The sequence below is a fragment of the Lissotriton vulgaris genome, chromosome 3_1, assembly GCF_964263255.1.
Source record: "Lissotriton vulgaris chromosome 3_1, aLisVul1.2, whole genome shotgun sequence".
NCBI classification, from domain to species: domain Eukaryota; kingdom Metazoa; phylum Chordata; class Amphibia; order Caudata; family Salamandridae; genus Lissotriton; species Lissotriton vulgaris.
Window position 1 is genome coordinate 1,029,650,520 of NC_141689.1, and position 26,826 is coordinate 1,029,677,345.

At 43.8% G+C, this 26,826-nt stretch overlaps 1 protein-coding gene across 2 annotated transcripts in view; it reads right to left on the minus strand.

Moving 5' to 3' along the window:
• The window catches only part of RIC1 (RIC1 partner of RAB6A GEF complex), a 979,735-nt gene that overhangs the window by 189,885 nt on the left and 763,024 nt on the right, over positions 1-26,826 (minus strand). For both annotated transcript variants that reach the window (XM_086961422.1, XM_086961421.1), the window contains exons 17-19: positions 23,393-23,531; positions 22,508-22,624; positions 3,206-3,934 (exon numbers count right to left, since the gene is read on the minus strand). In XM_086961422.1, the coding sequence (XP_086817548.1) occupies positions 3,206-3,934; positions 22,508-22,624; positions 23,393-23,531 (985 nt within the window). The remainder of the gene's footprint in view (positions 1-3,205; positions 3,935-22,507; positions 22,625-23,392; positions 23,532-26,826) is intronic.

Consider the following 26,826-nt stretch of genomic DNA (forward strand, 5'->3'; position numbering starts at 1 on the left):
ATTCCTTATGTCCATTTTTTCTTTCTCTAGCTTTTCCAAGTCAATTTGAATGGCCTCGTTAAAAACGTCAACTGCGTTGTTAGGAGCAATCGGTAATTTCCTCGATTTGTTTTTCATGTTACTCGGGTCACGTGTTTGTGTGATAGTGGTGTTTTCAATTTGTGACCCAACTGTGTGCTCCTCAGAATTCTCTTGTGTTAGCATTCTTATGTCGGGGGGGTGTGTCAGGAAATTCATCCCTTATTTCAAAAGTGTCTTCCATAGGATTATCTCCATTGGTAATGCTCATTTGATTTTTTATTTGTTGAGCGAAGATTTTTTGAAACTTTAATTTCCGAATATATTTGAATAAGTCATTCTGGTATTAACCAGATCAAGGTCAGCGGATGGACAAAAGCTCAGTCCTTTCTTTAGGATATTAATTTCATCTTTTGTTAATGTTCTCTTTGAGAGGTTTAAGATGTTGCTATCCTCTACGCCGCTTACCACTTCTTGCGTCTCGATGCACTCCTCGTGACCATTGGAGAAGCGGCTGCTGCATTTCTCCCCCTTGCCCCTCCTCGTTTTCCTCTTTGGCTTTGTTGGGGGGTAGGGGGGCGGGGGTGATTTCGTTGTTGTGGCCTTTGTCTTGTCTCCTTGATTACTTGATATTCGTCGAAAAAAGCAGGAGGAGTTTCCTTTCCTTGTTCTTTGTTGGCCTGTGCGCCCGTTAGTTCTTCATCAGATATATCCACTTATGATTCCGAATTGTCGCATCAAATTTACGAGCAAAGGTTAAGATCCTCCCCGTCATATAGTCCTGCTCATCACGTTGGAATTTTGTTTGCTTCCTTTTTCTGATTCCCAATTCATACTCCTTAACTTTTTTTTTTCATTATTTTCCTTAGATCTTCACTTGTTTTGGTATCTTTTTCTTTTTTAATCAGTTCTTCCAATTCAGTTATTTCCTTGAGGCAGTCATCTTGGTCTATCCAGGCATATTTAATTAACATGCGTACCATTCCCTTTGCCGATTCCGCCGTGTATTCCGCCCATTCCTTAAGTAGGGCAGGATTCGGTTTCTCGTACGAGGGCACTGTAAAGATGCGTAGCCCTCTCGGGATCCTGTTGCAATCTACATAACGTTGGAGGGAAGTGGCCTCCCACCACTTTCTCACTTCCCTTTCTAGCAGTTTTTACAGCCTTTGGTATAGTATTTTTAAATTACTGGTCGGTGTGGTTGATGTCGTAGCACTGACTGTGCTGACTGGATTTTCAGTGGCTGACTTAATCAGATTCACTGCAGTCTCCCTTTCCTCTCTGAGCTCCGCAGTGTTCGACATAACTGTAAGTCTGTGTGTTCAAAGCTTGTTGATGTTTTGTTATCCTACACGGGGCGGTGGTTTCTCACTCTTTAGGGGTTTGCAATATTTTTACGGTACCTATTACGGGACAGAGGCTGAACCGAATAATAATGTCTATTACGTAGCCGCTTCACTCACCGGAATCTTCTCGGGTGATCCGAAGGCGCCATCCGACGCTACCAGCTGCTACCGTTCGGAGACCGTGGGTGAGCGGCTCGTGTGAATTCTTCTTTCTTCGGGTCTCGGAGTTCGATACGCGTTCTCCGTTGAATTTTTCATCTGTGGTTCAATCCGCCTCGGGGCTGATGGCCATATTAACTTTGAGCACCGTTTCCTTCACCGCCGTCGCTCCTCCTTTTCCCGGGTGCTTCAGCCAGCGGTGGTGAACCGCTAAACACTCGAACACTCTTTCACTCCGGTAAGGCTGAAAACAGGCCAGCACACAGGTATTCGAATTGGTGTATTTTATTGCAACCCTATCACCCCTAACAGACGCGTTTCGCTTAAAAAAGCTTCACCAGTGTCAGTTTGCGTGTACATAATGACGCCATTTTAAAGCCACCTTGAAATCAACATTCAACAACATAGAAAATGGTGTAGTGTACTTGTCTAGCCATTACGCAGCCATCTTGTAGTATGTTACTTTACATATATTTTTTGTGGTCTTTTTTTCGCGTTTTTTTAAATAAAGTGCTCTAGTGCAAACCCTCTTAACACCTTGGCTGCTAGAGGTTTTCCCCTCCCGTGCTGTTACTTCAGATTCTCCATTGTTCACGACAAACTCAGCTCATCATCAGCACAGCTCAACTGTGCCTCATGACGAGCTGAGCTCGTCATGAGCATCGAAGGGGTTAAAAACATGTGACAGCAGACTGAAAACATATCACAGTGAATACTGGCTTTGAACAAGAATAAAGTGCATAATTATTTTTCACATTATATCAGTGTTTGTTATGCCCTGAATGGGCGTGTCCCTTATTATGTAATAAATAAATAAATATATATATATATATATATATATATATATATATATATATAATAAAAATAAGTATTGTAATCGCGAGACTGCATATAAAATATTCGCTGCACAGTCCCTCTCGGGACGCCCAATAATGTCCTGCATGAACTTTAAAATTTTTTATATATATGACTGTTGTGGTGCCTTAAGCAGGGGCAGGGGCACCACTTACAATTTATTAAAATGTAGTGGGGGCTGCATGTCACACTGCCCGACAAATTCTTGTCTCAGTATGCCCAATCCATAGGGACATGCACTGATCTACACCCCATAAAAGATTAGATTGGAGGTTGGTGGTGGGTTCTTGTTGAATCTGTTAAGTACCGTCCACAGGAATACTATACCTACAGCTCAGCTGCATGCCATCACTTTCCAACAGTCAGCAGCAGCAGGGCAGAGTATTTGTGTTAACAAAAGATGCTGGTAATAAACTGCTACAGAGTGCTTCTGATGTAATGCTCATATCAGGCTATATCACACGTTGGAATCCGTCGGATATTAGTCGGATAGAAGAAATTTAGGCACATAATGCTATGAAAATACCAGAGAGCATACAAGCATTTTTTTCGTAGAAAAAATATTAAACAATCATTAAAGGTCTACATGAGAACCAATAGACTCACAAATGCACAAGCTATAAAAACATCCTTTTGCTACGAAAAGATGTTCCTTTTCTTTTTTTCCTTCATCTTGCTCCTTCATGTGTATGACTTTATTCCGAACATGCAGTTTCCTAAATATATATATTTTTTAATAACTTTCATCTACTCTGAAGCTGAGCGCTTTCAATACCATATGGCATTTACTTTAAAACATTTAAAGAGATCAAATTAAATATAGTTACCTGTAAAATAATAAGGTAAGAGGCAGCCGTGTCCAAATCCTGGGCCATTAGACATTCTTCAAACAAGTCCTTGGGGTTACCCACAGCAGCAAAAAGATAATTCCATAGAGCATACTCAGTTTTTCGAGCACAGTGAACCACTGTCTGCAGAAAAAGGGGGAACTCTGTAATGAATTTTGCCACAGTGGGTAGCAGGGGGTCAGGAATGGGTTCCCGCGAGGTAGCTTCTTCTTCCAATACTTCATGAAGCATCAGTTCCAGTACATGAGGGAAGTAAGGTAAAGAGGCACAGGAGTGGGCTAAAAGCAAGGCTTGCTCACCTAAGTTCCTGACCAAAAGCTGGCGTAGGATGTGATGGAGGTAGATCTGCGAGGTCCTCTCCACAACAGAAAAAGGGAAGAGGACCTCCAAGTGTTCCGTAGCATTGCTGTGAGAGCTCCAACAGTCATACAGCACAGTCTCGTTGACAGCCCCAAGGACCAGGGCATCTTCAAAAAGCACGGCCAATGGATAGATGTTAATGTGGAAAGGCAGCATGATTCGTCTCGAAAGGAAGGAATGTGGTTTGCGATGATCCCTGGGAAACAGAGGAAGCCAGACTTTCATGCCAGAGCCTCCACAGCTGAGCCAAAGAGCCTCCAACAGGTGGCGCTTTTGCTTGTTGGCCCTGCAGGTAGTCCAAACATTCTCCACTGACTGGGCTAACACAACTGGAGCACAGAATGGCAACTGAAAAAGGAGAAATGAAGTTATAAACCTGTGTATTTAAGTAGCTGTTATCCACACATTCATTAACAAATAACCACTTGGGAGATAGATAAAACATTGGAACAGATACATCTTATGCCACATAACCCAATGAAAACAAACTTGATTAAAAGGTGGCATACTAGCAGTGAAACAGAGATGCTTCTTGAAACCTGTCACTTTAGCTATCATTCACTTCTGGAAGTGGACAGCTATTTAAGTATATGACTATTTAAAATAAGGAGAACCTCTAAGGCCAGAATCCTGATACTCATATGGCGTAATAGAGGATAGTGGAGATTTGAACAAATCTACTTACCCATATACTGATTTGACAGCCATTCGTTTTTGTTTTCGTTAATGGTCTTACTGTTTTCCCAAACTGTTATGCTAAGATATTTATCGCAAAACAAAGGCTGACCTATACTTGGTGATTAATTAGAATAATTAACAACAAAGGTTTTTGCTCACTTGTATTTCTTTCACCGTCATATTTCTAATTAGCTCATGTTTTATTTTATTTTTCTCTCTCCTGTCTTCCCCCTCTGTTTCTCTCCCTACATTCATTTTAAAGGCGCTCTCCAATCCTTTTGGAGGTTCCACTCTCCTTTGCTTGCTCTTTTCTGCATTCTTCTTTTTTAAATACTTCTTTATTCAGACTTTGCATCACACTGTTCTCCCTTGCCTGCAGTTTGCTACTGTTTCTATCGTACCCTCATTTTGTAATTGACAAAATATTGTGTTTATATGTGATAGACCAAATTTTGGGAAAAACTATTTGAAGACCGCGATAGCAAGAGGTTCTTACTTATTTTAAATAATATATTATTTTATTCACTTCCATATTTAAATCAACCTTATGAAGTTAAATGATCATTATTCAAGTTATGAGCATAACTGGGGAGACAATTGGTAATGGAAGGATTTTGTCCAAAATAAACCAATAGGACTGTGACTTGCTGTTGAAGCAGTAAGTCTGGAAGACTGGCTACCAAATTTGAGAGGAGACATACTTAGCAATAGGAACATAAACTTACTGTAGATCTTTTACCATGCTAACTTACCTTTGGTAACGTTGTTTCTGGTTGATAATCCAACTTACCACATATTCCTCACATTAGAATATAGCCCACCCCCCCACCCCACCGCTGCCTGCTGGATCTGGACAATTTTCATAGGAATGCTCCTGCGCTGCACTAGGTGACATTGTGAGGTTCCACGCTAGTTCCATACTACATAAAAAATAATAAAGCAGAGTAAGATGGAAGTGCCAACCATGCACGGCAACATCAATTTGCTGTTTTTCCTTTTCTGTACCCTCAGACACAGAGCGTGAACAAATGGTAACAGTATGCTGACGACTAACTTGGAAGTTAATAAGAGCCACTCCTCATAATGGGGAAGGGAAGAGTAGTGAGGAATCTGCAGTTAGATAAGAGTATCCACCCAAAAAAGAAACCATTCCTGAAGATAGGTAACTTGCTTTTCAGATGGTTACATCGGACAGTAAAATTCCTCACCTTAGAATAGATACCAAAGCAGTACCTCCCCAATATGAATCTTCTGCAGATTGGGCTCAGACCAAAAAGCCTTGCACAACTGATTGGATGAAATGATCTTCTCGCTGAACCTGGCTGTCAGTACAGTAGTGCTTCTTGAACATATGCACTAATGCCAATATCGCAGGCTGGCAGATTTCAGGGGCAGGCATGGTGCATGAGAACACAGAGTCAACCACCTTAACCCTAGCGGAAAGAGCTCTCAGACCTTCCCGAGGCTGCCTCTTGGCCAATATGTTACAGAACTTTATGAAGAGGACTATATACCTTAACAAGGTCGACTTCTGCACCGCCTTCCCTTTCTTCACTCTGGAGAACTCCACAAAAAGCTGACCGGCCCCTCTATGGGAATTGGTACAATCAATATAAAAGCTTAAAGCCATTTTTGAGTCCAACTGATGAAGCCTCGCTTCCTCTTTCGATGGATAAGGGGAGCAGAGTAATGGATTCCAGAATGGGGAAGGCAGCCATGACTTTGAGAATAACATTGCATCAATTTGTCCGCGAAAAAGGGTCAGTGGGGCAGTTGCACTGAAAGTGCCTGATGTTCGCTCATGTGGCAAGCTGACATTATCGTAATGAGGCAGAAAGTCTTCAACACCTCCTTCGAAACAGCGACATTCCCGGAAAGCAGGAAGCATGCCGAAATCAACGCCGTCCTCAAGAAACCCAAAGCGGACCTCAAGACCTTCCGGCCCATCTTCCTGCTCCCCATCCGGGCGAAGGTCATTGAGAAAATTGCCAACATGCAACTGACCCGCCACCTCGAGGAGAACAACATCCTAGACCCGCCCCAGTCCGGTTTCAGACGAAACCACAGCACTGAGACAGCCCTCATCGCCGCCACGGACTACATCAGGCGCCAACTTGACACCGGTGAGACATCAGCCCTCATCCTCCTGGACCGGTCAGCCGCCTTCGACACGGTCTGACACCTGCCTCCAAGAAGCCGGAATCCAAGAAAAAGCCCTAGACTGAACCACGTCCTTCCTCTCCGGCAGAACCCAGAGAGTCCGCCTCCCACCCTTCCGCCTCCCACCCTTCCGATCTGAAGCCACCGACATCTGCGGGGACCCCAGGGCTCATCCCTCAGCCCGACCTTGTTCAACGTCTACATGGCCCCCCTCGCACAAGTGGCCCACCAGCGCAACCTCAACAACATCCTCTCCCTCACTAAGGACCTGGACACCGCCAAAACTAACCTCCACGAGTGAATGAAGGCCGTCACCGAGTGGATGAGGAGCAGCCGTCTGAAACTTAACTCGGACAAGACAGAGATCCTCCTCCTCTGCCCCACCCCCTCTCCCTGGGACGACTCCTGGTGGACGACCACACTGGGAGCAGCACCGAACATCATTTGTTAAATGTAAACGATATATGAATCATATTAGGGCAGTAAATATCTTATTGTTTGCTAATTAAGTCCTTTACTTACCTGTTTGGTTAGTCCCTACAGTTAGCAAACTTAATAGGTAGGGGTCCCCTGCTTTCAAAACAACAGCACCGACACCCACAGACCACGCACGCAACCTAGGAATCATCCTCGACTCCTCCCTCTCCATGTCGAAGCAGGTCTACGCCATCTCCTCTGCCTGCTACAACACTATAAATGGATCCCGACCGAAACAAGAAGAACGGTGACCCAATCCCTCGTCAGCAGCAGACTGGACTACGGCAACGCACTCTACGCAGGAATCGCTGCCAAACACCTACGACGACTACAATGCATCCAAAACGCCTCCGCCCGACTGATCCTCAACATCACTCGCCGAAGCCACATCACCCCCCCCCCCACCTGAGACACCTGCACAGGCTCCCCGTCAGCAAGAGGATCACCTTCAAGCTCCTCACCCACGCACACAAAGCACTCCACAACACAGGACCAGCCTACCTGATCAGTAGTCTCAGCTTCTACACCCCAACCCGCCAGCTCCGCTCCGCCAGCCTCGCCCTCGCAACCGTCCCCCCGCATCCAATGAACAACCTCTGGCGGCAGATCTTTCTCCTTCCTCGTGGCCAAGACCTGGAACACCCTCCCTACCCATCTGCAACAGACCCAAGACCTACTCACCTTCAGAAAACTCCTCAAGACCTGGCTCTTCGAGCAGTAGCAGCACCCCCTTCCCCTCAGCGCCTTGAGACCCTCACGGGTAAGTAGTGCGCTTTACAAGTGACCGATTGATTGATTGATTGATCGATTGAAAGCTAGGAGAAGAAACAAGCAGCTATGCACACATGATAAATGTCAAGACCAAGAAAAGGCCCCACTGTGGCATCACAAACAGCATCTAAAGAAGTGTGTGTCAAACCTTTTAAGAACTTCATAACAACAGGATATTTGAGCATGGACAGTTGGTCCGGTAAAACCTAAGAAGAGCCGAAAGGGCCTACAAATAACCTTTAATAGTGCACACAGCAAAGCTTTGATGGGCTCTAAAGGCAACAGAAATAAAAGGACATTTGACAGCTTTGCTTGTAAGGGCTCTGTATGTCAGACAGGCCAAAAATTTGTCCCAGCGCCAGGCATAAACAGATTTTGTGAACGGACGTCCAGTGGTGAGGATAACATCAACAATTCAGACGGCCAATAAAATACAACAAATTGCCACCACCTAATCTTCGGCACATGTGGTGTAGATTGCGTATATTCCGGTAGAGCACCCTACCCTGTTGTGGCTTAATCGTGGGACAGAAACTCATGCTCTTGAGCCCAGGTACCACACTGTATTGGTCAAATCCGTGGCTATCTGTGGAGAAGTGTGGCTCAATGGTTAGAGCGGCAGACCCTGATTATGAGTCTAGCCCGGGACCAGGGTTCAATTCACCGCCTCGGTGGGTCTTGGGCTCAAAAATTTCACGGACCTGATAATTCTCGCCTCGGTGCCTATTCCAATCATGGAGTTCCACTCTGCAACTCTGGGCAATAGCTTGCTTAATCACCATAACGGCCCCCACAACGCTAAGGATGCCTGGCCTCCACCTTGGGGGTGCCCAGGAGTGGACGCCTCACAGGGAAAGCCAGGATTGGTTCCACAGCGGTATTCGTACAAGCGCCTTGAGACTCTTGCGGGTGAGTAGTGCGCTATACAAGTATCAATTTACATTTACCAGGGAGACTTGGGCCCCTACGTTTTTGATCTTTTTCAAGATTAAGGTCAGAATGGCATACGGAGTCCCTTGTTTCATTCAAACCGGAATGCAGATCCTAATGGGCGAGCTTGCTGTAAGTCTAGCTGGTGACAGTGAGCATTCAACAATGGCTAAACTATCTAGCCAGGGTTTTCCTCACTGGTGGAATACACCATGCAGCACCTCAGGATGTAGCTGTGACTTGTAATCTGCCTGGCGACGTTTGCTCAGTTCGTCTGGCCTGGGATCCGGGACCCCACCAGGTGAATGGCGACCAATAAGACACCCTCCAAACCATCTCCAAAGACGCAAGACGTCTTGGTGCAGGTCCTGGACCCCACCCTGCTTATTGCTACATGGCAGTGGTATTGCTTGTAAGAACCTGCACCAGCCTCCCCTTGATGGATGGCAGGAAGCACTTCAGATCCAGATTAATGGCTCACAGCTCCAAAAGATCGATATGAAGCAAGCTCTTCACTGAAGACGAGAGTGGTAAATGGAAAAATATGCTCCCAGCCCACCTGCAGTCACAGGTAACACCTGCAAGACTGCAGAGCTGCAATATGAAAATATATTATCTGCAAGTCCAAGGACACCATCCAGTCAGCCAGATCCAAAGCCGAGAGGATCTGGGCCAATGTGAGCTTATTGAATTTGTGAATCCAGCAGAAAGTATCAAGCGGGACAAGGCATGAGGGAGGTCTGAGGCCCCCATCCTTTTTCGGAACAAGGAAGTAAGACTAACAACCTCCACCTCTGTCCAAGTCTGGTACCTTCCCTATTCCACCTTTGGACAGCAAAAGGCACACTGAAGGAGTGGCGCTCTTCTGAAATTCATTTCAATGTGGGAGGAATATTAGGAGAGGAGGGAGAAAAGAAGGGGTGGGGCATAGTAGTTTTTAATAATTTACAAGACCCATCTGTCGGATGTGAAAGATCAGCAGTCCAGGAGAAAATGTTGGATAGGTCTCTGACAGGGTGGGCAAGAGCCACTGAGGGTAAATAGAGCAGTTTGTTGGCCGGTATAGCAAGGGAGGAGGAGTTGAAAAACTGGTGTCCCTGCTGGCCAGCACAGTGTCTGCCGGATCAGTGTCTGAGGCCTCAAAAGCACTGGAACACAAGCTGCAACAATGGTTGTGAAGGCTAGCTTCATCTGTATAGAAAAAGAGAGGAACCCTTGGTAACCGAAAGGACTGGGGTTCAGACAGAAACTCTAAAACAATGTCCTCTGAGAATATTTTATATTCACACCTTATATAGGAAATACTTCCTACCATTCAGTCTATTCTCATGCACTCAGTGTACAGTCAAAGAGTCACTGCTAAACCCAGTGCTTGCAATGTATTGGCACAAAAACCTACAGTGTATACATTTATGAATACAGTTTATTAGAGTAATTAATACAAAGTTAAAAACATTTTATTCACAAATTACACAAGAAAAAATCATTACATCAGTACAATTCCTGACAGAACTAATCACAATAGAGAACAACATTAAAAAACACAACACTAGAGTTAAAACAGACAGTAATCTTTTTCATAAATCGCCATAACCCAGAACATTAATTATACAAATGAACCCTGGCGTCTTGTAGTTCATCAACAACATCTAGGGTAACCTTCGTTTGACTAGATTTATGGCAAGAAATGGCGTTGACGCGTTTCGAAGGCCTATTTGAGTTGAACCTTCTTTTTCAAGACAATAGCGGGATATACTCGAAAATTCGTAAGCTGTTTTGTGGTGTGTCAAGATATTGTTTGGACAATATTATACTAATCCAAAGGCACTGTGATCAGCTACAGCAGTCTGATCTGCTCCTCATTTGTTCCAATTCCCTTTTTCTGATAGGGCATTTAAGGCTGTACGAGTATCCAGTCCCAAATATAGAAACCAACCAACAGCTTGATAACTAGTGTAAACTGAAGTTAAAAACAAATGTCCTAGGCCTGTTGCAGGACTTCCCTTCATCTTGCAGGAGCCACTTTCCTTCAATTAAAATAGTTTGTTTTGACCACTTCTGTCTTAGGGTCCTTGCGGTTCGATACTCCTGTATTGTTCTTTTTGTATAGCTTTGCACAGTTCTTTATAAAAACCGGCGGGGCTTGAGTACATTAGTGCTGGTGGTTGGTTTGATCCGTAAATAAACCACAACCCGCCCGTTGTTGCAAACACTGGGTTTAACATTGACCATTTTGACTGTACGCTGAGTGAATGAGAATAGTCTGGATGGTATGAAGTATTTCCTAAATAAGGTGTGAATATAAAATATTCCCAGAGGACATTGCTTTAGAGTTACCTTCATCTGCACACGAGCCTTATGGGTGGTGTTTAATTGTGTCTCCACTCCATCGCTTATACAGCGGTACGAAACCAGCGCGGAGCCACACGATGCCACCTCGTGGCCTGCTATTAAAAAAATCTCTAGATTCAGTCTGGCACCTGAGGAATATTCTAAAGAAAGGAATATGCGGTTAGAAGCATCCACCGGAAATAGTCACACTGTCCTTGTGCATAAGAGACTTTGTAAAAGTGCCCTGTAGGGCAAAGCTGCTTCTGTCTAGAATAGGAAGCAATGGCAGTAGATCTAGGCTGCATTTCAAGCTCTAATTAACATTTTGAAAAGAATTCTGCTGCAGTTATAGAACAAAAAAAAAAAACTTTCTGCATCCTGGCGGCACTACCCAATAAATATTACATTCTACAAACAAACCGGCAGCCAGGAAAAATGGGTGGTGGAGTAGCGGCCATCATCCAACAGGATATTAAATTTACCGCTCTTACCCCACTCTGCCTCCCTACAGTAGATAACGCTGTAATAAAATTTGAGTCTGACTCGGCCACCTTCATGTGTGTTCTACAGTACAGGCCCCCACAGCACATGCTCCTATTCCCTCACTTGCTGGGGGAACAAGTAGCAAACCTGGTGACTAACCATGCCAGAATCTTACTGGTAGGCGCCTTCAATTACTGGGCAAACAACACTCAAGGAGTACCGCAATCGGCTGAGTTGACTGATTTATTGAACAACTTAAACTTCACTCAACAGGTCTCCTCAGCCACACATATAAAAGGGCACATTCTCGACCACATGTGGACCATCAACTTGGTGGTATCCGCAATGTCCATCACACCTTGTTTATGGTCAGACCACCACCTGTTAAAATTCACCTTAAAGAACCGTATCACCAGTAAAATTCCCACCAAGGGTGGGGGTGGGGGGGAGGGGGACACTAGTGAGAAAATTAAATTCTATTGACATAAACGACTTCAATACCACATTTGCAAACACAACCCCATATCTGATGTCAATCTTCATAAGGAAACCATCTCAGCTTGGCTATGAGCAGCCAGCAACAAACACACCCCACTCACAAAACGTAGACCAACCTGCCATTTTGAGGCACAGAGGTGGTTCTCCCCTGAATTAAAACCACAAAAACTCACCCTCCGTCACTTTGAAAGAAAGTGGATACGGAATTACTCACAAACAGAGAAAATCACTTACCTAACGGCTATGAGGGAATATAAAAATGGGATTCTCACAGCTAAAGCAGCTAATTTTTACTCCAGAATCTTAACATTTAACAACAAAGCTAAGAAAATATTTGCAATTGTAGCACTAGATAGAGTGCTAAGCAAGCTCACACCGTCTCAGGCCCTCTGCAATTCTCTGAACAACTTTTTTATTGATAAAATCACCTCCATTAAAGACAGTATCCCCATACAAACTCCTCAAGAAATCTTCCCTCCAATGCCCACAAATCCCTACTCCCTTGACCAGACTGTCCAAAGTCAGATCTGGATCTCCCTTGGATCATTGCCCACCATTTGTCCTAAAAGCTGCTTTCACCACCTCACCGGAACCTGTTCTTGAGCTCTTGAACAATTCCTTATCCCAAGGTAGTGTCCCTAAAGCCTTTAAAGAGGCAATAGTGGTCCCCTATTGAAGAAACCTCAGGATGATCCCCAAACGCTGTCAAACTATCGCCCGATCTCCCTACTCCCGTACTTGGCTAAGGTGCTGGAGGCCCATGTGGCAAAATGTCTGTCCATCTTTATGGAACAAACCAACTTCCTTGACCCACACCAAGCTGGATTCCGCCCATGCCCCACGGAAACAGTGATACTAGCAGTACTGGACTCCTTTCGGAAAAAGGCTGACGGAGGTACTCCCCATGCCCTTGTGCTATTAGACCTCTCGCCCGCTTTCGACACGGTCGACCATGGCATATTGGAGGAACGTGTCATAGAGGCAGGCATTCAGGGCCCAGCCCTTAGCTGGATCAAATCCTTCCTGAAAGACCGCCCCCAGGCAATCCGGAGTGGCCAGTTTACGGCCTCTAAATTAAAAACTATGGGTGGGGTTCCACAGGGCTCATCCCTCTCCCCGCACCTGTTTAACCATATCCTTCTCCTGCTGATTAGATCTCTGAAGGAAAGGAAAGTGGTCACCTTTAATTCAGCCGATGACCTACAACTATTGTTGACCTTCAACTATTGTTCACAATTGACAACTCTCCCCAGTCAATATCTTAGTTTCAGTCTACCATGCAATTCATTCATCACTGGATGGACCACAACCACCTAAAATTAAATCCTGGCAAGACAGATTAGCCCTGAGGTTGATGGTCGCAATCAGGGGGGCCCACATTACTGGCCAAACGATTTAGGACCCCCCCCGCCCCCATTGCTTCCTCCTCAGTAAAAATCCTCGGAGTCACTATAAACCATGAGCTTTCCTTAAAAACTCATGTTGGTTCTGTGATCTCTACCTGCTTCTCTCAGATGCACAAAATTAGGAAGATAAGTAGGCTACTTACTCAAGCAGCTCTGATCCAGGTCGTTATAGCCATGGTCCTATCACGACTGGACTACGCCAATGCAATCTACCTCGGTATGCCACTTTGCCTTGTAAAACGTTTACAGCTGGTACAGAACCAAGCTGCAAGATTGATTCACAAACAACCCAGAAGGTAACATGCCTCCCAACTCCTAAGGAAGCTACACTGGCTTCCTATCTCTCAACGCTGCGCTTTCAAAATTGGGTACCTGGTGTTTAAATCCCTGAATGGCTGGTGCCCCAAATTCATAGATGGCCTCATTTCACGCTGCACCCCCTCACGCAAACTCTGCTCGGCTCATCTCCAACTTATGACTGTCCCAACTTTCAAGCTGAAGCGTCAAGGGAGTTGTAGGTTTGCAATTCTGGCACCCAGATTAGGGAATTCCATCCTCCAGGAAATCACATCAATCACTGATTTACTGAGAATCAGGAAATTCCTTAAAACTTGGCTGTTCATCAAAGCCTGCGAATACCTGCTCTGGACCGGCACCTCCTAGTATCAGCGCCAAGAAACCAACTGGTGTACGAGCGCTTTATAAATCTATTTAAACCTAACGTAACACATATATACAAGATTTTTTTAATGTGCTCCGCTGGTTTGATTTACATCTAGGCGCCTAAATATTTTGATGTTAAGGAAAATGTGGTATGTTTCAGTAAAGTAGTTTGAATATGATCGCAGAATCCTGCCCAATTGGGATGTTCCAATTTGAGGCTGTGTTTCATCATCAGATAGCCAGTAATTAAGTCACCTTTGATATCATCTTCTCTCTCTAGCGAGAGAAAGAGAGATTTACAGGAATAGACAGTAGTTTGTCAATATTTGCTTTTTAACTTATTCTTTCTTTTTTCTGTGTGATTACATTTATTTTTACATTGTAAAGTGGATCCCTTTTACACGTTTCTCAGCTTTCCTTGGAGGCATAGATTTTGTGTAAAGCAATGTTTGCCAGAGCTGGAAGCACAAGGGCTGACTCCAAGCTGGAGCAGCCACAACAAGGGGACAATGAAGAGTGTCACTTTACTGAAAATCATCTATCTTATAACCTAGCCACTTAATCACAATTTTACCTTTGTCACTTACCTGTATTTACAAAAGGTTCAAGAGACAATACCAGAAATTAAGTTGTGTTGTCCAGCAATTCCCTGAGGTGCTGAACTCTCTCATGGGGAGGCAGTCTCCTGCAGGAAGGAAGTTTGGAGAGTACAGAACGAAAAAACCTATACACATAGTGCTAGTTTAGAGTGTATCCAAAAAGGAGACAGTCAAGAAGAAAAAGATTAACTGGCTTTGGTTCCCAGATGTAACTCAGCACTAATGTTGGGTAACTGTGAGTATCCACAACAAAAAGGCGGAAATAACAGGAAAAACATTTATGAAACAAAGGGAAGAAAAAAGCTGTCGGTCTTCACAAATATTTATCAGAAAAGAAGTTTAGACAGCGGAGGAGCCAAGATGGCGGACGGGACGGACGCTTGAGCTCCCGGCTCCGCAAGCCGTCTGGCTTCCCTTGGACATCCTGAACCGTTATCCTGTCCTGCACCGACCTACCGACGTGGAATGGTTGCACTGAATCGAATGGCTATCTTCTGGTATCCTTACCGGCGGAATCGGTGGCAGACTCGAAGTTTTCTGGTCTCCGGCGCTTCCCCCTGGACCCTGCACTGATGGCCGCCGCTGGACGCCGTGGGGCGTGTATGGGGTGACGAGCTGGTTCAACGCCGCGGACCCTGGGGTGTAGAGCGCTGATCGGACGACTGGATTCGGAACCTCCCAACTGGGTCAGACTCTCCTTTTCACAGCTTGCAGTGTGGACGACACGGAGGCCTCCCCCACGGTCGTCCCTCCCCCGCCATCCCCGTCGTGTGCTGGGCGACCTCCATCTTGGTGCGTCTTCACCGTGGTGAGCGGCGGCTCCCCACGGGACGTGTAGAGAACTCCCGTCCGGTGCTGTTTCCCAGTTGCTCACGGAGTTCCCCCGATGGCTCCGCTATTGCCCCCTCCGAGGCCGCTCTCGCCCCCGCGTTGTCCCTTCTCTGGGGCTGCAGGCATGGACGTGGCGCCTGTCCTCCGGACCGATGCGTTGGCTGCTCCGGGGACTGTAGAGACTGGGGGCCCATGCGCCCTGGGACCAGTGGCCGAATTGCTGGAGCCGGGGGATGCTGCTGACCGGTTACCGATGCGGAGCGACCCGACCTGTGGAGACGTCCTGGCCGCTCTCATAACCTTGAGGGCTGAAATGCGAAACACGGCCCGGGCGTTGGCCCGGAGAATTGATGCCAAGCACCCAGGCGAGGGGCGATCCCGGCTGGAGGTTTCCCCGCCGTCCCTGATCCTATTTGGAACGGATACATTGTTGCCGACTGGGGAGAGGACGGCGAGGTGTTCTCTTGGACACAATGTACGGAGTCTATCCATTTGTGTTGCAACAGTAGCAGAGGCGCCCGGTGCCTTCCACGAGACAACTCTGACAGTGAACTATCCACCGGAGCCCAGGAACCCCTTCTCATCGCTACCTGTGTCACTCGCTGGCCCTACCATTGGAGCCCCCGGGGTCTGTCTATGTGCTGCATTGTCCACTATGGCGATTGGAATCTTCAGCGTTCTCCCTCTGGATAGGCGGCCATCTTGCCTCTTTGTCCTGGTTATAGGCGCCTCGCAGCAGTGGACAGGCCTGGAGAGATTCTGCCGGTCTGGTCAGGGTTGAGGAACTATTTGTTGCTGTCACGATGAGACCGGCTGGCGAGGACCTGGACTGACTTATGCTTTTCACTATTGGCTGAGTAACCTTTAATATCCTGATTTCTGCTGTACGTTATTGTCGATTGTTCCAGTTGTTTCTATTACCGGCAGGGGGGGGGGGGATTTGTCCGGACTGAGGTACCGGTTGTGCATACTCCTGATTGACTGGGGGCACAATCGCTTGTCATTGTAAGGTGTTTGGTGCGGGAGATCTCGGCGGTGAGGGGAGCCGGGAGCTCGGCTGAAGGATGGGCTCCTCCCCACTTTTCCTTTCCCTGGGGGTAGTAGGGTAGTGTATTCTTCCCTCTCTCCCTATGTGCTACCGTGCATTTCGGGGTTATTATTTCTCTTCCCATTTCTTTCTCTATTTGCTCCTATATTTCGGGTTTCCCTGGGGCGACAGACACACTGCTAGGGGGGGGGCAGGCCATAGCCTCGGCATGCGTGTAGGGTGGGGGGTCTTCTTCGATTTGTTTTTATTTTCTATGGGCCTCTTCTTCTCCTTTTCTAATCCTCTTTCTTCTGCGCTTTCTTGGGTCAGTGGGAGGAACTGCTGGTAGGAGGGTGGCGGTTGGGGGCACGCTTCGTTTCGTTTCACTGTCCTCGTACCTTAGAATTGTGCCGCCATTTTAGTTATGATATTAGTAGTGAGCTCTCCTGGTGGACGTTGCCCATTTATTGCTTAAATGCGTGTGATGTACACTGACCCGTTCTAGTCTCTGTATCCTTTTATATACATAATTTATTACCTTTCCTCTTTCTTTCTCAACCTGCTCCTATATTTCCGGGTTTCCTTGGGGCGACAGACACACTGCTAGGGGGGGGGGCAGGCCATAGCCTCGGCATGCGTGTAGGGTGGGGGGTCTTTCTCGATTAGTTTGTTATTTTCTATGGTGCCTCTTTTTCTCTTTCTCTATTTCTCTTCTTCTGTGTATTTTGGGTCGGTGGGTGGAGCTGCTGGTAGGAGGGTGACGCTTCGTTTCGTTTTACTATCCTGGTAAATCAGTTTGTGCCGCCATTTTAGTTTTGTTCTGTTAGTAGCCTCTCCTGTTGACCGTTGCCCATTTATTACCTGAATACATGTGCTGTACACTGATCCGTTTCCGTTTCTATATCTCCTTATATAAAAAAATTTCTAAATTAACCTTAATAACTCCTGACACTTGGTGCTCGTGGAATTCTTGTGACGTATGTTGTATGCTTACATGTGCTGTCGAGCAACTGAGTGGCCGTATATTTTGCTATCAAGCTCCATAAGTGTCGTGGCCGGCCGGATGGTTGTAGGCCCGTATTTGTATTCTGAACAGTGCTAAATAAAGGTTTTCAAAAAAAAAAAAAAAAAAAAGAAAGAAAAGAAGTTTAGGTCAAAATAGTTTGTGGATGAAAATGCACAAAATTATCCCAGATCTAATAATTATCAGCCATAACAAATTGCAGTAATGGGGGCTCATGCTCCCCATTCACAGTGAAAAACAAGGGTTCAAGAGATTGTGACGGAAAGAAATAAACTCCCACATTCACAGCCAGCATTCAAACTTTTAAATCCAAACTGCTGCTCCCTGGACCATCCCAAGTCCTACTTTCAAATGAGACACTCACATTCTTTCTAGATTGTCACTATTGAGGCCACACACTTCTATCTCTGGGCACATAGCAGCTCAAAACCACAGAGCCTCACAATCTTAGGTGCTGCATTGAAAGACCCTCCAATCAGATTGTTGATTATCTCCTCCCAAAACGTTATCATGGCAATTCCATTATGTTCAGAATTTTTGAATTAACAGCCTTCTATTTCAATGACCAAGGAAATCTGTTCTCCATCTTGTCCTCTTAACAGTAGGTCACAGGCAATGTTCTTAAGTATTCATAGTTCCATTCACGACAAACTCTTCAACCAGAAGGAATCTTTGATACACAAGTCCTCTTCACCGGGTTCTCGAAGGTACAATTCTGCCCCCTCAATTAAAAAAGGAGATTTCTTGGACACTGCAGGTTTTTAATACATCATTAAGATGATGACACCGAACTAAACATAAAGGTATCTGTAGTTATCTTTGACGTTCACCTGACGAAATACCTAAAAGCCAGCGTTCAAATTTCTGTCAACTGGTGTCAGTCTGAAGAAATATTTAGTGTCACAATAAGACCTCCAACTATTTTTGCTGCTAATGGCTATATTCACTTCAAACTAAACCACATCCACCCCCTATCAAACATCTGTAATCAAGCTAGCCATACATCCCAGTCCAAATTGCAAGAGAGATACATTCTCAGTACAGGAACGCAAGAAAATCTCAATTAAGCTTAGCAACATAGTAGAAACCTATGTATAAGCAATTTGTACAAGAATGTTTAATATGGCCATATATCACTTTTTTCTATGTTTTATTCTTTTGTGTGCTGTTTTATTAGCCACATAGCCCTATTTCCAAGAAAGACATAAAAAATGCGAATGAACAGGAAACACTCCTTGAGCTTAGTGGAGTTGGTGCACCTGTGAAGGTGAATTGAATGTGATGGAACCCAGCAACTAAGACGATGTCATTGCAAGATAATGCTAGCTTTTTGGAAGCCTACTTGTCACTATCTCCCCTCCCAGACGAAACAGACCAATAATGATACTCATGTAGCTGGTAGTTGCTGCTATATAACATTGGAATCTTGGTAGATGTGATTTATTTGAATGGATGGCCAAAATCTTGCCAAGCTTCAGTAACCTTTTGTTTTTTCAAGACCCTATTTTTTACCTTTTTGCATTTCGAAGTGTCTGTTAAGAAGAGACTCAGAGTCCGCATCCCAGCTGATATAATCAGCCACGTTAACAAATTAAGCAAGGACTCCAGAAGACAAAAAACAAAAAGGACCATGACATTGGTTTTAAAGCACCTCATTCTCCCTTTGAATGTAATGACTCGGACTGTTATGTATCAATGCAGTCTCGCCTCTTGATGCTAGTGCAGCATAACGGTTCACAATTAATGTCCCTCACCAACATCTGGTTGTTTTAATTTGTGAAGAACCTATGCCCTATTCTAACTTTACTAATTTATCTTCCCCTAACAAAGCTGATTTTATATTGACACCAAATTGCACTTGTTTTAATTATTTCATGCTAACAAGTGGTTCGTCATGCACATTTAGCATTTATGCACAGGAAGCATTTCCTGTTCTTGTAACTTTGCTTCAAAGGCAATGACTTATCAAATACTAGTAAACCCTTTGAAACTTTGATTAAGGGAGGCAGAGAGGAACTTCTACACACTGACAAAAAATCTTTCAATGTTTTCCTAATATTTATTTAACAACCTATTTCATCACCACAACAAACTGTGGCAAAGTCAATATGAGTTTTCTGGTGTGTAGAGCTACTGGCATTGGCAATGCTAGCTTGTTTTGGCATCACTCATTCTTTATTATTAATTTACTGCTGAGAAAATTTGGGTTTCAGCCATCTTGGAGTAGTAAATTATTAAAAATTAAGAAAATAATTCAAGACAGCAATTGCTTCATCGGCAATCATGCACAGCCATCTTTGAACCTTTTTAAAGTACTGAATCAGAAATACTGTTCCAGATGCCAGCCCACACCTGCTAAGAGACGCTATCTTTGAAATGTACAATAAAAAGCTTTCTAGGATGCCTCCCTGTGTGCACAAGTGTGATATTTTTATTAATTGGCCGCACCAAGGTGGGCAAAAGCAATTTTCGAACGTTAAAGTAAGAACATGCATGGGTTGCATCGAACATACAGAGAAGTTAGCGGCCTGCTAGCGGTGCCCATACGTCAGATCCTCACAATTTTTTTTTTTTTTTAAATATTTGCAGAAAAGGTAGAGGAACATGTGAGAGAGAAGCAGACAGTAGAGTGCAAGTGGATGGGGAAATGAAAAGGCATAAGGGTGTAATAGGAAGTAGAGTGGATGTATGGGAATAGACTGGGAGAAAGTGAGTGGATGGGGAGGGAAAAGGCAAGAAAGGGAAGAGTAGGAAGGAAAGGGGCGGACGAACACCGGAGGCAGACGTGTTCAATAAACAACATTTAATGCACGGACATTGCCATAGAAAATGTTGTTGAATGCAGATCTCGGATCTTGAAGATCTGTTCTAATAAAGAAACAAGCAAACAAAAAAGTATTGGCAAAGCCAATAGGTTTGGCGTTGGCTGCCAGACATTTGGCAAATCTTGCTTTAGATTGTCATGCTTTTCTGCAAAAATGTATTGTTCAGAAACTCGCCGGGCCTTCTTAATCTATAAATAAAATATTGGCTAAAGGCAAAAATGTTGTTCTGGTCTCAAAAAAAGCACACATTGCCATAGTACTCCCTGGACTTGAAGGGAATTATTTTGTGTGTGGATTCGCGCTTTGTGAAAGGGCTGCAAGCCATAGCTCACAGTGAAGTCAGCCAAAGGCCGAAGTGAGCTGACACATTGCCCCTTGATGCATGCTGAAGTGATTGGAAGAAAAATATGAATGACAACCACACGCTAACACTAGGTCTGGCAGATAACTTCTATAGTTCACTTTATTATACATATAATTTTAGTAAAATCAAATGGTCTTGGCTAACACAGACTTAAAAAAAGCAACTGGTCTGGCATTGGCAGCCAGCTTCTTGCTTTCGAGAAACAAAGCAATAAAGAAAGAAGGAATGGAAAAAAGAGCAAGAGAAAAAAAAAGGAAAGAAAAAGGAAGACAAGAAAGTAAGAGGAAGGCGAGAACGACAAAATGAAGGCAAGAAAGAAAAATGAAGACAGGCCAGAGATAAAGAGGAAAGCAAAATAAAAGAAAGTAAGACAAGAAAGAAAGTCAACATGCAAAGAAAGAGGCAGGCAAGAATGAAAGATGATAGAAGGAAAGAAGGAAAGAAAGAGGAAGGCGACAAGGAAAATAAGAAAGGAAGAGGAAACAAAAAAGCAAAGACAAGGAGGATAGAAAGATGGAAATAAGGAAAGAAAGAGGAAATGACTGAAATACAGGGTTGCAAAGATAGAACATGTGAGCTGCTGGTATGATGTGAACAATCAACAGTCAAATAAACAAAGGCCACTTAAAAAGGCATTTACAACAGCATTGGCAGGAGACAGGAACTGATTAAGCTGGAAAACACTGGCACTGAAGAGAGCTACATTGCATGTGGATGTGCTCCTTGTGAAAGGGTTAAATGCAATCACTCAAAGTGAAGTTAGCTAGAGGCTGAAGATGGCTAACCCATGCTGTTGTGGGCGAAAGCAAAATGTGAATTACACAACAAAGACCAATGGATCAAGAGAGGTGACTGAAAGCCCTTTTAAATACACTAAACATACAACTTTAGTAAAATCACAAGGTCTTGGCTAATGCCAGACCTAAAAGTAAAAATAAATGTGTTTCCATAAAAAAATGTGTTGCAAATAGGCCCTGGAAAGTGATGGGTTCTCCTGTAGTGGTAAAATTATTAAAAAAGAGTTCCCACATAGCAGTGGAAGATCAGCCCACTCTCAAAGGAGTGCCTTCTGAGAAGAAAATGAAAAAGAAAATCTTCAGTAAAAATGCAAGCAAGTGAATCTCTGCTGATTCATGTATTTCTTTTGTGTGAGGGAACAACACTAACTTTTTCGTAAATCCCGAATGTTACAATGGGAAAGCCAGAATATTAGGTGACGCATAACTCTGACATAACATTATGTCATGACACTCATGTGTGGATCAGCTTTTTAAGGCTTACAGGATTGTTACCAGTTTATATATAAACTCTTTTCCCTAGCAATCTTTTGCAACTTAAAGCAATACTAGACCCGAGATGGAACAGTCCAAGAGCAAGCCATATGTTACCATCACCTTAGTGTTAAGGCAGAAAGCAAATCTGCTCAGTGTGATAAACCCATTGACAACACTGGAGAAAAATCTGTGGACGGACATGCCAACTTAATGCCACTGTAAAAGGCATGCTAGAAAAGGTTTCAATCACTGAAAAGAAGCATACATATCTCAGTCATTAAATAGCTAGCCTAAGATTATCAGAGGGCATTAATTGATAACACAGAAAGTAGAAATAGTAGGATATGCTAGTTAGAGTTAAGAAGCGTGGGAGAGGGCTGGCGTAGAGGCAGTTACCACACTTGGTATAGCATGTGTTTCTATTACTGCACATAGATAAAGAGTCTGAAGAATAATGTCTTTCTAATGAAGGAACAAAGTGACAAATCCCCCACCAGCTTTCAACTTTAGGAAGGCAGCCAAGTTAAGAACAGTAGTTCAAAACACACAAGAAAGTCATCGAAAAAAACTCTCTACTTACAAGCTTTCGTTGCGTAGGACTACTCTCTTTCTCTCTGATCTGAGGGCCCGAGCGGTCCCTCTGGAGCATGATGAGCTGCCCTGCAAGATTCAGCATAATGCTCTCTGCATCACAGGCCTAAGAGAAGGAAAAGGTTTATTAAGTAGTGCAGGTTCTATGCAATAACCATCAAAAGCATACCTTTATATGTACTCCTGTTGAAGGGTTAAAGTCTGAACATTTATACATTTTAAACATTGCTTTTCGACACTTCTACTGTAAACTACTAAACATTTCAGTTTTATGTAACTTTTCATTTGAGCTGGTGGTTGCAGGTAAGGCCCACCAGCACTCACTTTTGGGGTCTTGCATTTATTTTGCCTCAACAGACTGATCCACAGAAAGAGAAAGAAATATACAAAAGGGGGAAAGAGGAGGATGAGTAAGGCAGAAAAACAGTGGCAAAGGGAGAAAGCAGGGATGAAACAAATAACCTACAAGAGTGAGATAAAGAGACAAAGTCTGATGGGGGATTTAAGAGGCATACGTGGAAGTAAGACTACGCAGCATAGCTGGTCAGCATCCACACCTTTGATAGCACCATCAGGTTTCTGAGAACACTTTGCACCATGGAACTTAATCTTTTGCAAAATAAACACTGGTTTTTACATAAAATTTTTGTTTTAACTGTTTGCAGAGAACTTATTGCTATATTGTGAGATGTTAAAGCACGAAGATTCTCACACAAAACTACCTACTCTCTGATATTTCTTCTACCACCCAGCTAGTTCAGGATTACAAGAACTAAGATTTTAAAGGGGAGAAAGACTAAACCTTTGGTTTTCCATTCCAAAAACATTTTGCACCATATAACTATATTCCATGCAGAATGCTAATAATCTGTACCTGCTGTGGCATTTTCAAGCTGATACCAGTTTCGGTCCTTACGGAAGTAAGTGTAACAGACACTACAAGCGTAGGATGGGGAATATAGCGAGACATGGACACTTCCTGAAGGACTTGAATACAGGCAGTTGGATTAGGGCTGAAAGGGAAAAAAATAGATGGTCTAACTTTTTTAGCACAAAATTGGATACAACATAAAAAATTGTCTGCTTCAGATTACATGGGTCCACTATCTTAGAGGACAAAAAACACAAACTGGTTGAAAATATTAAATCGTTTCTGTAAAATCTTAATACAACTAGGAAAACAGCTCTTACATTCATTTTTAGGTCTCACTTACAGACAACTTTCACATTCTGTTATCATAAAACCTATTATGTGTAATGTCAATACTTAGAGTAGGCTTTGGATCAGCTTATTGCTGATCAATGGTTGGCTTTCTTGTCAATACAGTCTCCATTCATCATACAATAATTAATTCAAGTGAGAGAAACCTCACAGCATGGCTTACCATGGCCAGTAATGAATATGCCCCATTAAAAACCATTCGGCTAGCAAGACGCCATGAGGCACAAAAATGGTTTTCTCCAGACTTACAAGATCAAAAATTAGTACTTCGTCAAACTGAAAGGAAATGGAGAACTAATTATTCCCTTGACAAAAAAGAGAGATACCTGATGCAATTGAAAGAGTATCAAAAAGAAATTATTTCGGCTAAAGCAGCTTATTTTTTTTCAAACATTATGAGATCTTCGAATAAATCTAAAGAGATATTTGCCGGTGTGAATGAATTATCCAATCTGGATAGAGTTACATTAAAATCTACTCCAAGCCAAGCTTTTTGTAACTCTCTCAACTCATTCTTCATTGATAACATTTTGAAAATAAAAGCCAGTATTCCCTGTTGTCCTGTTCTCCAGGGCTCGCCCTCTATGTTGGAAAATTCTTGCTCTTTTGAGCAATTTCCAGCAATTGATAATCAGACCTTTTTGGACCTTTTGTCTAAAGTAAAGTCAGGATCACCTACAGATAGTTGCCCGCCTCACATTTTAAGAGAAATTTTTATTACCTTACCCGGACCAGCTTTGGCTCTCCTCAATGACTCATTAACAAAGGGTTGGGTCCTGAAAGCTTTTAAGGAAGCAATAGTTGTCCCCTTGCTAAAAAAAATCAGGTGCGGATCCTGGGGCCCTGGACAATTATCGGCCTATATCCCTGCTCCTTAATTTGGCCAAAATATTGGAATCCTATGTGGCCAAATGTCTCTGTACATTCATTGAGCAGTCTGAGTATCTTGATTCTAACCAGGCTGGTTCCGCCCGGCACATTCTACTGAGACAGTAATACTTACTGTAGTGGATATGCTCAGAAAGAAGGCGGACATGGGCCCCCCCTATGCCTTGGTGCTGCTGGATTTGTCTGCAGCTTTTGACTCGGTGGATCATAGTATTTTGATTGACCATGTCAGGACGGCTGGTTTTCAAGGGATAGCATCCAATTGGGTTAAGTCATTTCTCGAGGAACGCACTCAGTCAGTGCGGCTTTCACAATTCTCTGCACCCAAAATGGCAACAATATGTGGAATGCCACAGGGCTCCTCACTGTCCCCCACCTGTTTAATCTCTATATTCTTTCCTTGCTGCACTCCTTGAAAGATAGGAGGGTGTGCACGTATAATTATGCGGACGATCTGCAACTGGTGTTCTCAATCAATAATTCATCTGATTCGATATCTGAATTTCAGGCAACAATGTTACATATACGTGACTGGATGAACCAAAACCAGTTAAAACTGAACCCTGATAAAACAGAAGTGGTTCTGATAGGTGGTTCTTTGAACCCCTGGAATGCACATTTTTAGCCAAGTGAATTAGGATCTCCACCTAATCCTTCTTACTCAGCCAAAAGCTTGGGAGTGATCATTAATAGTGATCTTACTATGAAGTCCCAGATAGGAGCTGTGAACTCTACTTGTTTCTTCCAATTGAGGAAGATAAGGAAGATTAGGAGACTACTTACTCGTGAAGCCTTAATCCAGGTGGTACTAGCCCTGGTAATATCCCATCTGGATTATGCCAACTCTCTTTACTTGGCATTCCACTCTACCTCATAAAAAAGATAGCAGATGGTTCAGAATCAAGCTGCGAGGCTGATTTCCCAACAACCTAGATGGGAACACATCATGCCTACTCTGAAGGAGCTACATTGGCTCTCCATCCCGCAAAGATGTGCGTTCAAAGTTGGTTGTCTCGTTTTTAAAGCCTTGTATGGTGCTAGCCCTAAATTCATATCTAGGCTTGTCCAGAAATACTTACCTACACGGAGCCTACGTTCTACCTATAAGAATTTCTTAACATTTCCCGTTTATAAACGGAAACGAATAGGCGGTTGCAGGGTTGCAGTATTGGCACCCAGTTTTTGGAATACACTCCCCTTAGATATTAGAACCTGCACTGAATTTGTTACCTTTCGCAGGCTTCTTAAGACCTGGTTATTCACTCAAGCTTATAACTAGTTGGTTGACTGCTAATTACATAGGCTCCAGCAAAATTTCTGAGTCAGCGCCAAGAAACTAATCAGTGTACGAGCGCTTTAAAGGAACATTTTACATAAATTTAACATAACATAATCCCATTTGGATGCTTCTTACTCAATGGTTTTCCTTCCTCGTCTTCTGTTTGTCCCTCCCCAGGAGCATAGCTGGTTTACTATTTTTTTGACTGGATGACCTGTATTTTCCATGGTTGACATGCGGACACTACTTTTGTATATCAGTACTCCATGGCAGTGCATCTGTTTCCTTGCTTGCTTTCTCATGTGCCGCTCCCCCCTTCACATCCCCAAGCCATCGCTCTCCATGTTGGTCCACACGACTGTCACTTTTCTCTGCTTTGCTTTTTGTTCCTATCACCTCCAGCTTCTCCATTCCTCTCCCACCCGTCCCTGCTCATTGTTGCTCCCACTGTTTCCCCATTACTCCACCATCGCTCCTAGATATTTCTCTTAATTACAATTTAAATTTTGTGTTCTCTTTTTTCCTGAAGACAAAGCAGATGTAATTTGCTAATAGGCAGCTCCTTTCTCTGTAATGCGCGTTTTGTGCACTTTATAACTCTAAGATGGGTAGCGACAACCTTAGAATGGTAAATTAAAAGTAAAATGGCCACCACCGCGTGATGACGCACACATGTGCATGCATAATGATCGTTTTCATTTTTGCCAATGCAGTTCAGGACCAGCAACAAGAATTTGCAAAACTAAAAGGTGAGCTAATGGCTTTTAAAGGTAAGATCTACTTGCTTTGCAAGTGCAAGTTCCCTTTAGGGAGCCAGATCAAATGTAGATCATAGAATACCTTATGCCAGTCTGAATAACTGTATACCAAATCTCCAAGCAAAGAAGCAGTGAAAACACACCCTTCAGCATCACAGCCC